The 17476-nt window shown below is 40.7% G+C and overlaps 1 protein-coding gene across 2 annotated transcripts in view; it reads left to right on the forward strand.

The window, feature by feature from the left end:
* The window catches only part of LOC104600413 (D-xylose-proton symporter-like 2), a 44571-nt gene that overhangs the window by 15799 nt on the left and 11296 nt on the right, over positions 1–17476 (forward strand). Inside the window, exons 4-11 of one of the 2 annotated variants that reach the window (XM_088895391.1) lie at positions 5745–5804; positions 5948–6014; positions 6109–6233; positions 7634–7735; positions 7994–8362; positions 8449–8496; positions 8599–8661; positions 10059–10139. In XM_088895391.1, the coding sequence (XP_088751517.1) occupies positions 5745–5804; positions 5948–6014; positions 6109–6233; positions 7634–7735; positions 7994–8362; positions 8449–8496; positions 8599–8661; positions 10059–10139 (915 nt within the window). The remainder of the gene's footprint in view (positions 1–5744; positions 5805–5947; positions 6015–6108; positions 6234–7633; positions 7736–7993; positions 8363–8448; positions 8497–8598; positions 8662–10058; positions 10140–17476) is intronic. The other variant, XM_088895392.1, reaches the window with a different exon arrangement.

A 17476-nucleotide genomic window follows, 5' to 3' on the forward strand; every position in this document is an offset into this window, starting at 1 on the left:
ACACACTTCTTGTGATGAGACCCTCTCTCGTACAAAGTGTCGATCAACTTCAATATGTTTAGTCCTATCATGCTGCACTGGGTTGTGTGCTATATTAATAGCCACTTGATTATCACAATACAGCATCAGGGGCTTCTCATACTCAATACCCAACTCCTCAAGTAGTGATCTCAGCCAAAGAATTTCAGCCACTCCATTAGCCATTGACCTGTACTCAGCTTCAGCACTGGATCGGGAGACAACACTCTGTTTCTTACTCCTCCAAGAGACCAGGTTACCTCCCACAAGAGCACAATATCCAGAGGTAGATCTTCTGTCATCAACACTCCCAGCCCAATCGGCATCCGTATAGACTTCCACCTTCATGTGGTCATTGTTCTTGAACAGTATACCTCTACCCGGGCATCTCTTCAAGTATGCTAGTATTCTTTCTGCTGCTAGAAGGTGCGTGGTTCTAGGAGAATGCATGTACTGACTGACAACACTAACGACATAACTGATATCTGGCCGGGTGAGGCATAGATATAGGAGCTTTCCCACTAACCGCTGGAACATAACTGAAGGGATGAGAGATCCATCCTATGGACGCCCAAAAGATTGCGGAATAAGGGGCGAATTTCAAAAATTTTTCTCTCCCTTCAACTGGGAATCGTATTCCCATTTAGAAAATCATATTTTCAAGGATCAATTCTGAACCATAAACTGAACCAGATCTGAACCAAAAAGAAGCGGAAGGATTATACCTGATACGGAGAAGTAATATCTCCCAACGAAGGTGTTCACGCCCAAGGAAGGATCCAAAGACTGCTCCCACTGAAGATGGCGCAGTGCAGGTGGAGCAGAATCAGCAGTGTTCTTCTCCAAGAACTCTGTCCTTCGCAAGAATCAACAAGATGGCACGTGAGCACAGCTTCCTTTCAATCCTTTCTCAAAGGACTGATGTCAAGATCCAATCTTGACTTCTCCCACTAGTGGAGATCGAACTGGAAAGCAGGGCGGCAAGAACAGGGAGGCGGCAAGAGAGTATTTGCAGGGAGCAGAATTCTCTCTTTTAGATTTCAGCACCAAAGAAACCTGATGATCTGTGTGTATTGTGTCTCTAAAGGCTGCCGCCCCCTTCTTCTTTTATAGTCTTAAAGGGATCATCTCCTAATCAGATTAGGAGTTGCTAATCCAAATCATATTTGGTTTAGAAGTCCCTTTAAGTGATAAGGGATAATCCTTATCTTATCTGGAGATCAGATCAGCCATCTCCTAATCTGATTGGGAGGTTTCCAGATCTAAATCTTATTTAGATCTTGGACTCTCTAAGTGGATAGGGTCTAAGCCCAATCCTATTAGCTGATCCACTTCAGGTTTCGCCCCTATATTAACTAAATAAGCAGCCCAGTTCGAAATGGGCTTTAGGCCCATTAAGCTTATGTGCTCACTTAACCCTCTTAACTGCTGCCCAGTTGGGCTTCCTTGTATGGCGTGGGACCCAAGCATTGATCTACACATCAGCCACATGGGTTCGGCCCAGCCTTTGTTACAAGGCCTGGCCGAATACACTGTTAAAGACAGTGCACCCCCTGAAACCCATCAAATGGGCTCTACGGGCCCAACACTTACCCTAAGAGGTCCCTGGGCCAAGCCACCTTGTAACACCCAGGGACTGTGGGCAGATGCAAGATTAGCCCATCAGGTATTAACCTCAATGGTCTTACACTTAACCTCTCAGCCCATAATGATCATACACTGCCCGACAAGAGAGGACCTCTCCCTCGGCTGCAAGGAACAGTGTTGCACTCTCCACTTATATGGATCCCGGGAATTAAAACCTTCTTGCAAACAATTTAGAAACCATACATATATACTTTTTTATATAAAATATATTTTGCAAAACAAATCTCAACGGTTGAAATCGGCTGCCGGCAGTCTTGGTTTCCATCAGTGAGAGTGCATCCCCGATCATTACCTTTGTCCGACAAAGGGGCTGATCCTGTCACTATGATCACCCACTCAGATGAATTCTCGGACTGTCCCAACATACCCAGGTTTTGTCCCCCGCTAAGGATCTCACTGATTGGTACATCAAAGACAGCCCAATCCGACACCTAGTGTAGTATCATAATCGAGTCTAGGGGTCGGGTGTAACTTTTCAGTTTTGCCCATCAATCTCCAAGGTCCAGGGCAATACTGGAAATCTGGTCCAGTTCAAAGATTCAATTAATCCTACACTGTATGTGCCTAGGGTCTCACCCTGGCAGCTGAGACAGGCCACCCCAACCGACTTGGTGGCACCACAGTGTCAGCCTTGTCAGGATAGGTCTCCCCAGACCGACCCACTGGCTGTGAACATTCTAAACTAACACGAGTCTCATTAAGTGTCTAGTTTAAGGGTATTACACAGAAACATACCAAGGGAACATGAATCAAATATGTATCTTTATTCATTTACAATAAACTCATAAAGTACATCATTCTGATTGAAGCTAAGGGCATACAAAACTGTCTAACAATAACTTTGTCTTCAAGCAGCTCCCCACTCTCTGCACTAATCCTGTGGTTCTGTTCAATGGGTATATCTGCAGGTTTGACACCTAGCTTTCCAGTTTCAGCCAAGAGATCTAAAACATATTTCCTCTGAGAGACAAAGATCCCCTGTTTAGATCTAACAACCTCAATACCCAAAAAATACCGTAGTGTACCCAGATCTTTCACCTCAAACTCTTGATGAAGGAGCTATTTGAGGGACTCAATCTCATGGTTGTCATTTCCTGTCACCACAATATCATCAACATATACTGCAAGTAGTGTCAGTGACGACTCCACCCTCTTGATGAACAGTGTATGATCTGACTGGGCCTGTACATAACCGAACTTCCCAAGGGCTAGTTTGAATCTGTCGAACCAAGCTCTAGGTGACTGCTTCAAACCATACAATGCCTTATTGAGCCGGCAAACCTTCTTACCTGCCTCTGTATCATAGAATCCACAAGGCAACTGCATGTAAACCTCTTCCTGCAAGTCCCCATTCAGGAAGGCATTCTTAACATCCATTTGGTACAAAGGCCAAGTGTGGCTTGCTGCAAGAGATAATAGAACCCGAATGGTGGTCATCTTGGCTACCGGGGCAAATGTCTCCAAGTAATCTATACCATAAGTCTGAGTGAACCCTTTTGCAACTAGCCGAGCTTTGTACCTCTCAATGGAACCATCCGCATTGTGCTTCACAGTAAATACCCATCTGCATCCAACTGGTTTCTTTCCTTTGGGCAAGTCAACTAGCTCCCAGGTATTATTTTTCAATAGGGCATCCATTTCAACTTGCATTGCACTTCTCCACTCCGGGACTGATAGGGCTTCTTGCACTGTTCTCGGAATAGGGACATTAGCAACGGAGGTGAGATAGGACCTATAGGAGGGAGATAGGCGATCATAGGACAAAAACTGGGAGATGCAGTGGGTTGTAGATGTGGTGCAATGCCGTTTTCCTTTACGGAGGGCAATAGGAAGGTCAAGGTCATCTGCAGAGGCTGAGGTAGCAACAATGGAAGGAGTATCTGTGGGCCCTGGGACTGTAATATCTGGACTTGGAGCCGCAGAAGAGGTTGGAGCTGGCCGGGACTGCTGATGACCGGGATCAACCTGCCTGCATCGCCTGTGATAGACTCTCAACTCCCGATCCCTCTGACCACCCTCGCTACTGCAGCCCTCATCACCAACTGGAATAGGTAAGGGAATAGCCCCAATAGTATTAACCCTGTCCTCACTGCACTCCCCCTGAAGAAAAGGACACAAATCTCCACGCTCACTACTCTCCCCCTGAGGAGAGACCCGAGAATAGTAGGGTGTCTCCTCAAAGAAAGTGACATCCATGGATACAAACTTCTTTCCTGAGACAGGATCATAACAACAATAACCCTTTTGAGTTTGTGCATAACCAAGAAAGATGCATTTGGAGGCCTTGGGTTCAAATTTGGAGTGATGGGGACCGAGAAGCTGAACAAAACAGGTACAACCAAATGTCTTGAGGGGAATAGTGAACAACTCCTCATTGGGGTATAGAAGGGAAAAATGAGGTTTCATATCAAGAACCCGGGAAGGAATCCGATTAATAAGATATACCGCCGTAAGGATAGCATCACCCCAGAAGCGAATAGGGACATTGGAGGTAAACATAAGACTTCTAGCCACCTCCAAGATGTGCCTATTCTTCCTTTCTGCAACCCCATTCTGCTGAGGTGTATGAGGGCAAGTGCTCTGGTGGATAACCCCATGATTAAGGAGGTACGATGCCAATGGCTTAGCAAAGTATTCCTTTGCATTATCAGATCTAAGCACTTTGATCCTGGCATCAAACTGGGTTAGGATCATTTGGTGGAAGTTTTGGGTCAGGGCAGGCACCTCATCTCGTGAACGCATAAGATAAACCCAAGAAAACCGGGTGTGGTCATCAACAAATAACAAAAAATATTTGTACCCACCCATAGAAGGAATGTGATATGGCCCCCAAACATCAGTATGCACAATATCAAAAGAACTATTACTCCTTTTATTACTCAATGAATAAGAGTTTTTACAATGTTTAGCAAACTCACAACTTTCACACTTTAACTGAGATGACTCAACAGACTCAACTGAGATGACTCAACCTATCTTCTCTGATATTACTTCTCTCAGAAAATAAAAGACCTACACTAGGATGCAGTTCGCTGCCTACCAAGGTTACCCGAACCCTAGCCTTCTCTGATTCTTCCTGATCACCAACTCGCTGCAACTGTGGCACTTCTTCAAACAGCTGCTAATCCTCTGGAGATCTCCAAGAACCAGTCAACGAACTCTGCTTTCTCAGCTTCCAGCCTTAGATGGTTCTCATGTGGTCGGCTGGACTAGACTCACATGAGAAACCCTGGCTCTGATACCAAGTAGAAGTTCAGGACTGTTATCAGTCTTGAACCCTAATGGATTTCAGGATAAAAAATAAGAAGAAAGGTAAGAGGAAAGAAGAGGAAGAGGGAGGAGAAGCAATAGAACACAAGAGTTGAAAGGAGGAGCAGAAGCTTAATGTTCTGCCGCCGCCACTTTAATTAATATTTATAGGTTATGCTCATTACATGGAAAGGACAGATCTGCCCTTAGTCTTTACATAACAAATAGAGCAAAAAATAAGACTGAAATAAATAACAACTGAAACAACTAAATGACCAATAGCTAACCCTAGGCAGACTAGAACATCTTCTACCCTACGAACACAGTGGGACCGTAGCTGTGGGGCCCACATCAGTGTTCTCTACAGTTTCCTAAGAAACCAAATGCTTGAATAGAGCACACAAGATGATCTTTTTTATTTGCAGATCTGAAGTGATTTAGTGCTGAAGTTATGAAGGACTAGTAAAACATGGTTTTGTTCATAAGAGGCAATAGGTGATTCCAGTTCTGCTACTGTTTATAACAATTGATCGGCATGATTGGGTTACTTGTGTCACAGTGCGTATTGCATAAATTTAGTCTTTCTCAGTAAGATACAAATCCTTGCTATGGATGCTTGTTCTTTATCGCCAACTTTTTCATTTCCTTTTAAATATCTGTTATTCTAACTGGATAGGTTCAAATAAAATGAAAATAATGATGGGAAGTAAGCTAGATAAAAATAATTTCCAGGTCATATTGTGTAATTCCACAAATGCGATCTGTGGAATCCTAGATTAAGCTTCATGATGTCATTAATCTGATAAATTGATCTTTTTCTTTTTTGGCAGTCATCCACATTAAGTGGGATCACATGGTATAACTTGTCTTCAGTGGAAATTGGACTCATTGTGAGTTAATATCTCATTGTCGCATATAATTGCTTGACATTCACATAATGAACATGCATTAGTATGGTTCAATTCCTTTCTGAATATATATTTGTTTTCCTGTTTTTGTTGTTGCTTTTTTTGCATTATGAAATTGTTTATAGGTCAGTGGTTCGTTGTATGGGGCCTTGATTGGTTCTGTTTTGGCTTTTACTGTTGCTGACTTTCTAGGTTTGCATTCTCAACTTTTGGAGCATAGGGTTATATTTCATGTTATTGTAAATTTTACTTGCTAAAATTTGAGAGTGGATATTTTCAATTGAAGGAAGACGAAGGGAGTTGATGCTGTCCGCTCTCCTCTATCTTGTTGGAGCTCTAGTGACAGCACTAGCACCTGACTTCCCTGTTATGGTGATTGGACGCTTCATATTTGGTATAGGAATTGGGCTGGTAATTTATTTTGTGCTGTTTTTTCTTCAACAGAATATCATTTATATTTAATTTCTCTCCATTTCCTTATACATAAACAGTTCTTCCTTTCTCCACCAACCCTTCCTTGTGCAATGTCAAATGGAAACATGGACAGAAGAATATACACAAGTCACAATGCATGTATATGAGATGTAGTGTGAAGGTTTACAGTTTGCTATAATGCTGGAAGATGATGTAAAACTGTTAATAATTACATTTCCTAGAGGAAAACCAAGAGTCAATGTATTATGTATTTATTTAGTGAGTGTTTGCCAAATGCTAATATGTATGATTTTGTTTTTCAAAGCAAAAATAACTGCCACATTAGTAAAAGCAATATGATTTTTCTTATCAGATTTACTCAAAGAGTCTAAACAACCCACAAACCTTCTATGTGGAAATTTAGTTGGGAGCTCAACAGGGCCTCTAGACACTCTATGGGGAGAATTTCAGCTTAAAATGCTTTCCCATGTAGCCAAAATAAACCTTTTCTTAGTGCTATAGGCCTAAGAAAGGGAGCTAAATAGCCAAGGACCTTGGTGCTAATAGGCACACTATGAGAGAAGTGGATAGGAAAAACAGAAAATGATATGCCAGATGTTCTAGCAAGAGAAGGGGCAACAGGGATCAAATGTAATGGGGTCCACCCATTGGAAGCAAGAGAATTTTTTGTTATAAATATAAGGAGGTTTGTGTAGGGAAGAGAGATTGGCTTCCTAATGTAACTTTGGGGTGTTGGCACAATCTATCTTGTAGCCTTCTATTATCTTTTCTGACAATAAGATTATTCCAGTTATGCATAAAAAATCTTCCATAGGAGTATGTTCTAAATTAAAATATTTCAAAGTTGAATGGCTTGTTTAAGATGGGAAGAATTCTAGTACAAGGTAGACTATAAGGCTGATGTGGAGTTCGGGGAGGAGGTGTTGATACAGAGGATCCCTAATCCAGTGATAGGTCTGGATTACATGCATGATTCTTCCACATGGGAGATCATATAGCAAACTTCCCTAATGGCCAGATTAAGAAAAACATACATGTGTTTCTGTGTATTCTAAACCAGTGTTATGGAGTTGTGTTTCCAAAAGGAGGGGAAAAGAAGGCTAAAGAGGGGAGATATGATGCACCTTCTGATAGGGTGTGGAGGGTCTTAGTGAAAAATGGTACATCGTTTCCATTATTCTTATTCCCCCCCCCCCCAAAAAAAAAAAAAAAACAGAACAAACAAATGAAAAGACATGGAGGGAACTCTAATATCCAACATTATACTAATTCACAATCTGGTCATGCATGTATAAAATTTTAACTCTTTCTTCTTCCACTTTCTTTTTCCCTATAAAATTTTAAAGATATGTAATTTATGGATTTAACTCTTTTAGGCGATGCATGCTGCCCCGATGTACATTGCTGAGACTGCTCCAACTCAAATACGAGGCCGGCTCATTTCTCTTAAAGAGTTCTTTATAGTTCTAGGAATGCTTGTAAGTGCTCAAGTTTATACTTTGGTTATATTTTGAGGGAAGTATTGAGTCAGCTATGCACGACATCATATAATGGATCCAAAAGAACAAATGTCTCATACTTCATGTGTTTGTTACTGTGTGTTTCATGTGGTAGCCCTCATCTAATTCTCATGATATCAAGTGATATTGTACCATGTTGGGCTAGATACTATATTAACCTGTTTTTATAGTTACTGTCAATCTTTCAAATACTGACTGCCTAGACTTCTCCTGCAGTTAGGTTATACGGTTGGCTGTCTTGAAATTGACCTAGTTGGGGGATGGCGCTATATGTATGGAACTAGTGTCCCTTTATCAGTGATTATGGGGATTGGAGTGTGGTGGTTACCACCATCACCTCGATGGCTCCTTTTATGTGCCATCCAGGGGAAAGGAAACATGCAGGATTTAAAAGAAAGAGCAATATCTTGCTTGTGCCGGCTGAGGGGGCAAGCTATTGGCAATTCAGCCCCAGAGCAAGTAGATGAAATTCTGGTTGAGCTTTCTTACAATGATCAGGAAAAAGAGTCTTCACTAATGGAGATTTTCCAAGGGAAATGCTTGAAAGCCCTTATTATTGGTGCAGGTTTGGTCTTGTTTCAGCAGGTATCGTCATTTTGCAAGGTTCTATAAGTGTAGCATAGTTAAGTATCCACTGGTATTTCTCTTATTACTAACTTGATGGTTGGCAGATCACAGGGCAACCAAGTGTGCTGTACTATGCTGCAACAATTCTTAAGGTGCACTTTTTGACTTTGGTTTATAAGTTGAACATTAGTAGTGACTACATATCATAGCCTAGTAGGTGTGTACTTTTATTCTTATCCAACTTGGTTTAACAGAGTGCAGGGTTTTCTGCAGCATCTGATGCTACACGGGTCTCAATTCTTCTTGGTTTGTTAAAGGTAAGGTCAAAGAGGTTACTCTTACACATGATTCTTTCCTCATTAGTTTATGATTTTTTTAATCCCTTATGTTGAATATGCAAGTGCTAGAGTTTTATAGAGTTTATCTGCTGATTTCTTTGGGTTGAAGTTGACTTCTTCACAGACAAAAGCTCAAACAAGTCTTAAAAGTTGGTTTGGTGGAAATTCTTGGTACTTAAAGGAGGAGCATATTGCACATTCCTTGTGAAAACATTGTAGAGATTATGGAATACTTGGAATGTTTCCTAATATTCAAAAAGATTCATTTATCATTGTAAAATTTAAAAAGGATAAAGGCCATTTGAATTATTACATCATTGAAAAATTCCATATAAATATAATGCTACAAGCACCAGTTAGATGTGTAAAAGGATTCTCTATGATGCTATAGGTGTTGGGTTTTGTTTTAGCTTGTTGTTTTTACTTTCTATGGAAGCTAACTTTGAAATATCAATGTTCTTTTTTAGGATACAAGGCTTTTCTTTCCTACTTTTTTATGAACTTAAGGAATCATGCTGGGTCCATAGTTAATTGTATAAATTCAAAGTTGTTGTAGAAGGAAAGAAACCAGAAAAGACAGTATTATTAGAACTTGAAAGGACAGATTAGTGAAAATGTAGTTATTCTTTCTTTTCATGAAAAGCTGTTTTGACTTTGCTTTTACTTGGTCTTTGTTCTTTTACTCCTTGTGGCAATAAAATTAGATCAGTTCATTAAGAAAAAAGAGGCCATTGGACCTTTTCTAGAGATACATTATATTTTATGTCAATTTCTACATTTATATGCCAGTCTAACATTGACCACTTAGAATTTTAATAATAAACCTATTTTTTCAACATTGATGAATATGCCAACCATATGAATTTCCTAAACTAAGAGTTATGTATGAATACCTAGTTCAAAAGTTTATTGGACAGTCAAAAATTTCCTTGTATACTCTAAGCTATATACCTGTTATCCTACAAAGTTGGCTAGGTACTATTTTTCTAATGGAATGCATAAATTCCTTTCATCAAATACTAAAATAGAAGAAAACATGGCTTTGCAGGGTTCGCATTTAACAAATTTAATAATATCAGTACCAGAGAAAATGCTTTGAAAAATTTCAAATTGATTTGTTGTATGAATCTATTTGTCCTTCCATCTAACAAGTCATGCAAAATCCTCCTGAATGGTATATGCAAAACATCATCTAGAGACATGAAGTAGTAGTTTTTTTCTTATGTGTTTACAAGATTCAAAGGCTTTCCTTAATTCATCTTGCTATTTTTTCTTTTTTTAATACATTAAGTTTTGTATCTTCTCAAGGTGAAAAAAGATGGGACTTGATGTTTTATTTGCATTCCAAAGGTCTGACTTATTTTTTCCTTTTTTAGTTGATTATGACTGGAATAGCTGTTCTTGTTGTTGATAAACTTGGCAGAAGACCTCTACTACTTGGGGGCGTCAGTGGCATTGTAAGTTCCTATTTACTTGCAAGGGGATCTCATATTCTGTTTTAAAGCATTAAACCTTTAAAGATGTTTTGGAAAAATGTTATTCAGTATTGACATATTTAAGTTGTGGCATTAAACCTTTTCTTCCAAATACTCCAGAAAAGCTTCTTATGGACATATCTACATTATCTTCCACCTCCTAAGAAGTGATAGAGAAGAAAGTAGTCTTAAACAAGTCTGGGATATCAGAATGGGGGGGGGGGGGGTCTAGTGATTGACAAAGAATGGCTAAAGTGATTCTTAATCTTGATATGGAGAATAATTTACCAATCTGGAAAGTGGAGAATAATTTGAATTCTGAAACTGAAAAAGAGCTTTGTTGAGTCTCACTAAGGAAATCGATTCAGCAGAAGGGGTAGGTCCTTTATCTGAGGAAAGCAGAATGAAGAGATCTCAAGCAAAAATCAAGTATGATAAATTGGCAGTAAAAGAAGAAATCAAGTGGAGACAAAGAGCTAAAGTGGCCTGATTAAAATAGGGGGATAAAAACACTCTCTTTTTTCATAGAATGGCCAACGCCAGAGCAAGAGTTTCTTCAATCAGTAAGCTGGAGTGGGAAGGTAGATTGGGGGAATCTGATGCAAATATGAAGGTAGTGGCAACTAACTTTTATAAAAACCTTTATAAAGAGATTTGGTCCTTCAGACCCTTTCCTAGAGACCTTCCTTTTAAACAGTTGAGTGAAGATCAGATTTCTTTTATTGAGAGACCCTTTACGGAGGAGGAAATTAAAGCTGCCATTACTATGTTGGTGGCTGATAAGTCGCCAGGGCCGGATGGTCTTACCAACCTCTTTTATGTCAAATGCTGGGATTTTGTGAAGCAAGATATTTTGAATGTATTTCAGGCGTTCTATGGTAATGCTTCCCTTCAAAGAAGTTTAAATACTACCTTTATCACCCTCATTCCAAAAATTGAAGGGGTGGTTAATGTTAAAGATTTCAAGCCAATCAGTCTCTTGCACAGTTTTTATAAGATCTTTTCTTAAGTGTTAGCCGAGAGAATGAAAGGGGTGTTAGGGAATGCTATTTCATACAATCAAAGTGCTTTTGTTTCGGGGAGGCAGATGCTTGATTCTGTTCTTATTGCTAATGAGCTGATTCACTTAAGAAGAAGAGAGGGTACCCCTGGTTTGATTTGCAAACTGGACATTGAGAAAGCCTATGACCATGTCAATTGGAGGTGTATTGATTTGGTGTTGCAGCATATGAAGTTTGGGCAGAAATGGGGAAACTGGATAAAAGTTTGTGTATCCACACCCAAATTCTCAGTTTTGATTAATGGTCAGTCAGTGGGGTTTTTTGACAGTTCTAGGGGTCTAAGACAAGGTGACCCCTTATCCCCCTTGCTCTTTATTTTTGTTATGGAAATTCTCACTTTGTTTTGTAAAAAGGCTGTTGAATCTAGTGATTGGGAAAGCTTTGCATTCTCTCCTGAAGGGGAAAAGATCAATATTCTCCAATTTGCAGATAATACTTTATGCTTTGTGGATGCCTCTCCTTCCCAGTTAGATATTGTCCTTGGAAATTAACCTGGTTTGAGGTGATCTTTGGGCTGAAAGTCAACTGGAACAAATATTTGGGGCTGCCTTTGGGAACAAATATTTGAGGTGATCTCCAACATAGTTGATTGTGCGGAGGTTCTGGCTTGTCAGACTGAATTACTCTTGGTGAAATATTTGGGGCTGCCCTTGGGGGCAAATTGTCTTACCTCCTCGATTTGGGATCCAGTTATTGAAAGAATGGAAAGGAAATTGGCTTCCTGGAAGGCAAGATATCTCTCATTTGGGGGTAGGGTTATTCTGATAAATAACACACTTTCCAATTTACCTACTTACTTCCTTTCTCTCTTCCCCATCCCTAACAAAGTTGCTAAAAGATTGGAGCAGATTCAGAGATGCTTCCTTTGGAGGGGTTGGGATGAGGAGAAAAAAGTTCACCTTGTAAGTTGGGACCAAGTATGTCTTCCCAAGGCCGAAGGTGGCTTAGGCATTAGGAAGTTGAAGAGTTTTAATTCTGCCCTCCTTAGCAAGTGGATTTGGAGGTTCTCGGATGAAAGAGAGGCCTGGTGGAGATCCCTCATAGCTAATAAATATGGGGTGGAGTGGGGCAACTGGAGATCTAGGGATCCTCCCCTAAGTTGGGGTAGTTCCCCTTGGAAAGCTATCATGAAAAATTTCTCTGTTTTCATGGAAGGGATTTCAGTCAAGATTGGTAAAGGGGATAGAACAAAATTTTGGAAGGATCCTTGATGTTTGGATGGGACTCTAGCTGAGTCTTTTCCTCTACTTTTTCAGTGTGCTTCTAACCAAGAAGCTTTTGTGGCTGAGTACTGCTGTTCGACTGGTGGGTCTCTTACTTGGACTCCCATCTTTAGGAGGAATCTATTTGATTGGGAGTTAAAAGAGATTGTGGATCTGATGGCTTTTCTTCAGAAGCAGAAGATTGATCTGCAGTTGGAAGACTAATGGTGTTGGAAATGGAATTTGGATGGTGAATTTACTGTCAAATCCCTTGCCTCTAAGCTTTGTTGTTTGGGTCTCACTGACTTTCCTGCTTCACAGATCTGGAATTCTATAAGTCCATCAAAAGCCAACTTTCTGATTTGGACGATGGCCCTTGACAAATGTCTTTCCAGAGTTAATCTGGTGAGGCGGGGCATCCATGTTATGGATCTTTCCTGTAGTCTTTGTGGGCACCAAGCTGAATCGACAGATCATTTGTGTATTCATTGTCCATTTTCCTCTTAGATTTGGGGACACTTTCTCAAAACCTTGGATTTCAGTTGGGTAATTCCTAGATTGGTTAAGGAGCTTCTCTGTTGTTGGAATGTTAAAGGCCTAAACAAGAAAGGGAGCCTGGTGTGGAGGACTATTCCTGCTGCTGTCTTATGGTCCATTTGGGCTGAGAGGAATAGTAGAATTTTCTGTAGTAAAGCTAAAAGTCCTGAAGATATCATTCAGAGAGCTGTGGGCGCTGATATCTTGGGTGTCTGTTTCTGAGGAATTCAAGAGTCTGAAGTTGTCTTCTTTCCCTTGCTCTAATTCCTGGTGGAGAATGTAACTGCTGTGGTTCTCAGGCTGCCCTTCTGGGTCTGAATCCAGCTTGTATGTGCTTTTGTTTTGAATAAAATTACCTTACTTTTTCCCAAAAAAAATAGCAAACACACTAGAGATGAGATTGATTAAAGTGTTTAACATTAGCCTTGCATAAGATGCATATGCATAGATAACCTCCAAATCATTGTAGCACCTCAAAGGTATTAATCTTCATGTGGTAGGCCTCTCAAAGAAAGGAAGACTTCACCACCATCGATCTTCTTTTTATAATAGTTGAAAACAGCCCTTTGAAGTATGGGACTATGTAAGATTAGATGAAAACCAGAAAACCAAACAAATGAGAAGATTGGAGAAGATAAGAGAGAGAGAGAGAACTGGCGACAAGGAGTGTTAGAGGATGAGAGTTTTCGAACTAACTCTCCCTCTAACACTCTAATACAATTTTATTAAGTTAATTCTTGAATAATTACAAGAGAGGTCCTTGGTTGGGCAAGAAATTACAAAAATACAGCATAGAAGAGTATGGGCCCAGAATAAGGCCCATTATAGAGAAGAACATAAATATAACATAGAATAACAGCCTATGGGCCATTCGGCCCATCTTCTCTACACTCCCCCTCAAGCTGAGCATAGATGTTAATCATGCCCAGCTTGCCAGTGTCATGCAGAAGCCTTGCCTTGGGAATGCCCTTGGTGAGAAAATCTGCCAATTGTCCTTCAGAAGTGATGAATGGAAGATACACTTCACCCGAAGAGACTCTTTCTCGAATAAAGTGTCTATCAACCTCAATATGCTTAGTTCTATCATGTTGTACTGGGTTGTGGGCAATGTTGATGGCGGCCTGATTATCACAGTACAACATCATTGGCTTGTCATGATCAATCCCAAGTTCTTCCATCAATGACCTTAGCCACAACAATTCAGAGACTCCATGTGCCATGGCCCTGTATTCTGCTTCTGCTAAGGATCGGGCCACAACTGATTGTTTCTTGCTCCTCCAAGAGACAACATTACCAGCCACCAGACTGCAATACCCTGAAGTAGATCTTCTGTCATCAATATTTCCAGCCCAGTCAGCATCAGTATAGGCTTCAAGTTTCAGATGGCCATGCTTGGTAAACAGAATTCCTTTTCCTGGAGAGCCTTTCAAATAACACAAAATTCGTTCTGCAGCTGCCATATGAGTATCTCAGGGAACATGCATGAACTGGCTAATACAATTGACAGCATATGCAATATCTGGCCGAGTCATGCACAGGTACAGGAGTTTCCCAAGAAGTCTCTGAAGGACCCTTTGTCTTCCAACAATGTTCCATCTGAAGCAGAAAGTTTGTGAATTATATCAATAGGAGTTGCAGCTGGTCTAGCACCCATCTTCCCTGTTTTAGAGAGTAAGTCAAGGACATACTTCCTTTGGGAGATAAGAATCTCATCCTTGGATCTAGCAACTTCTATGCCAAGGAAGTATCTCAACTTCCCCAGGTCCTTAATCTCAAATTATGTACGAAGGAAAGACTTAAGAGCACGAATCCTGAGGCATCATTACCAGTCACAATAATGTCATCAACATACACAATAAGATATACTGCCAGAGATTCACTTCTCTTCACAAAAAGAGTATGATCAGACTGTGTCTGAGCATAGCCGAATTTAACAAGTGCTGCTCTAAATCTCTCAAACCATGCTCTAGGAGACTGTTTGAGGCCATAAAGGGATTTCTTCAATTTGCATACCTTTCCTTGCATATCACTTCCATACATTCCTGGAGGGAGAGACATATAAACCTCCTCATGTAAGTCGCCATTCAAAAACGCATTCTTTACATCCAACTGATAAAGGGGCCAGTCAAAGTGAGATGCCAGAGATAAAAGAACCCTCACAGATGTCATCTTAGCAACAGGTGCAAAGGTCTCTAGATAATCAATCCCATACGTCTGTGTGTAGCCTTTTGCAACCAGTCTGGCCTTGTACCTCTCAATAGTCCCATCAGCCCGGTATTTAATGGTAAAGACCCACTTGCAACCAACTGGATCCTTCCCTTCAGGCAAATCCACCACTTCCCAAGTATCATTCTTGTGTAGGGCATCCATTTCAGATTTCATGGCATCTCTCCATTCTAGAATGTCAAGAGATTCTAACACAGACCTAGGAATAGGATTAGAAGCAACTGAAGAGAGATAGGCAAAGTATGAAGGAGAAAGCAGACCATAAAAAAGGTGTTTGGAAATGCAATGTGCAGTGCACTTCCGTTTTCCTTTCCTAACAGCAATGGGAACATCAAGATCAGGGAAAGATGGTTCCAAAGAGGTTGAAACAACACCTGTTGTCTCATCTGTGATTGGTAGTGCATGAGGCTCACTTGTTGTAAGGGAAACAACCTGCTCATTCCTGGATCTTTTCCTTTGATACACCTTGGGATTGTGGGTAGGACGAGGAGGTAAAGAGATAGGAGCATTAGGACAAGGAGAATACAGTGATCGATCCTCCCTTGATTCATTTGGTGAGGACACAGGCTCATCAAGAGACTCAACTGGGACAGGGAGAGGAGGGGCAAACACTTGTGACAAACTCTCCCCCTGTGGACAATGTCCTTCTTGAGAGGAACCATAAAAAGGAGAAAGTTCATCAAAGGTAACATCCATTGAGACATATCGAGTGCCAGTCTTTGGATCAAAACAACAGTAACCCTTCTGTGTGGGGGAATAACCAAGGAAGATACACTTGTGGGCTTTTGGTTCAAACTTATGTCTCTGGGCACTTGGAATGTGTACATAACAGGTGCAGCCAAACACACGAAGAAGAATAGGGAAGAGATCCTTGTCTGGATGAAGAAGACTGAAGGGGGATTTAAACCCTAAAACCCTGGATGGTATACGGTTTATGAGATAGGTAGCAGTGAGAACAACATCACCCCAAAATATTGTGGGAACATGTGAGGCAAACAAAAGGCTCCTTGCAACTTCAACAATATGCCTATTTTTCCTTTCAGCAACTCCATTCTGTTCAGGGGTTCTAACACAGGGGCTTTGATGAATAACCCCCATGTCAGAGAGATACAAGGATAAACTCTTCTCAAAATACTCTTTTGCATTGTCAGATCTAAAAATTTTAATCCTGGTATCAAACTGAGACAAAACAAATTCATGAAATTGCCTCACAAGTCTTGGAACTTCATCACGAGATTTCATTAGGAATATCCAAGTGAATCGAGAAAAATCATCAATAAACAGGATGAAGTATCTGTAGCCCCCCATAGGAGATAAGTGGTAAGGCCCCTACACATCAGAGTGCACAATATTAAAAGGAAAAGAAGATCTTTTATTGCTCAAAGGGTAATTGTTTCTACAATGCTTTGATAACTGACACGATTCACAATTAAGACTGGACACACTGATTCCCTTAAAAAATTCAGGGAATAGATGACTTAAAGCAGAAAAAGGTAAATGACCCAAACGACAATGACTCAACATAATTCGATTGACAGACTCTGAAGAGGTAGAACCAAAAGCAACATTCTTAGGATGATCAAGGCATTGTCCAGGAGTGTCGAGCAAGTATATTCCATTCACTTCATGGCCACTCCCAATCACCTTCCGAGACTCCAGATCCTGAAAAACACAGTGGGAAGGAAAGAAGGTTACGCAACAATTTAATGACTTGGTTAAGCTACTTACAGATAACAAATTGGTATTTAATCTAGGTACATGAAGAGTGGAAGATAGGAGTAAGGAGTCTGTAGCCCTAACAGTTCCCTTGCCAGAAATAGGGGCAAGAGAGCCATTGGGTAAGGTGATTTTGTCACGACCGGGAAGTAAATCATATGAAACAAACAAAGTGGAAAGGTTGGTCATGTGATCAGAAGCACCTGAGTCTATGATCCAAGGGGTCTTAGGATTACCTAAGGTGGTTGCATGGTTAGCAGAAGCTCTTATACCTGAGTGAGCAAATGCAGAGGTGGATGAACTTCCTGAAGGGTTGGATGATGAAGTTACACCTTCGAGATGACTGATCATCTTCCCAAACTTTTCATACTCAACTTTCATGGCCGCCAACTGTGCATAGGCAGACTCAACTTCAGCATCTGTACCCGTGGCTGCATTTGCACTCCCTGTCTTTCTACTATCATTTTTCTTCTGGAATCGAGTAGGAACAAGACCGGGATGTAATTTCCAGCACTTGTCCTTGGTGTGCTTCGACTTCTTGCAATATTCACAGACAACCTCTTTCTTTCCAGTGCCA

The sequence above is a fragment of the Nelumbo nucifera genome, chromosome 1, assembly GCF_055504915.1.
Source record: "Nelumbo nucifera cultivar China Antique chromosome 1, China Antique-T2T, whole genome shotgun sequence".
NCBI classification, from domain to species: Eukaryota; Viridiplantae; Streptophyta; class Magnoliopsida; order Proteales; family Nelumbonaceae; genus Nelumbo; species Nelumbo nucifera.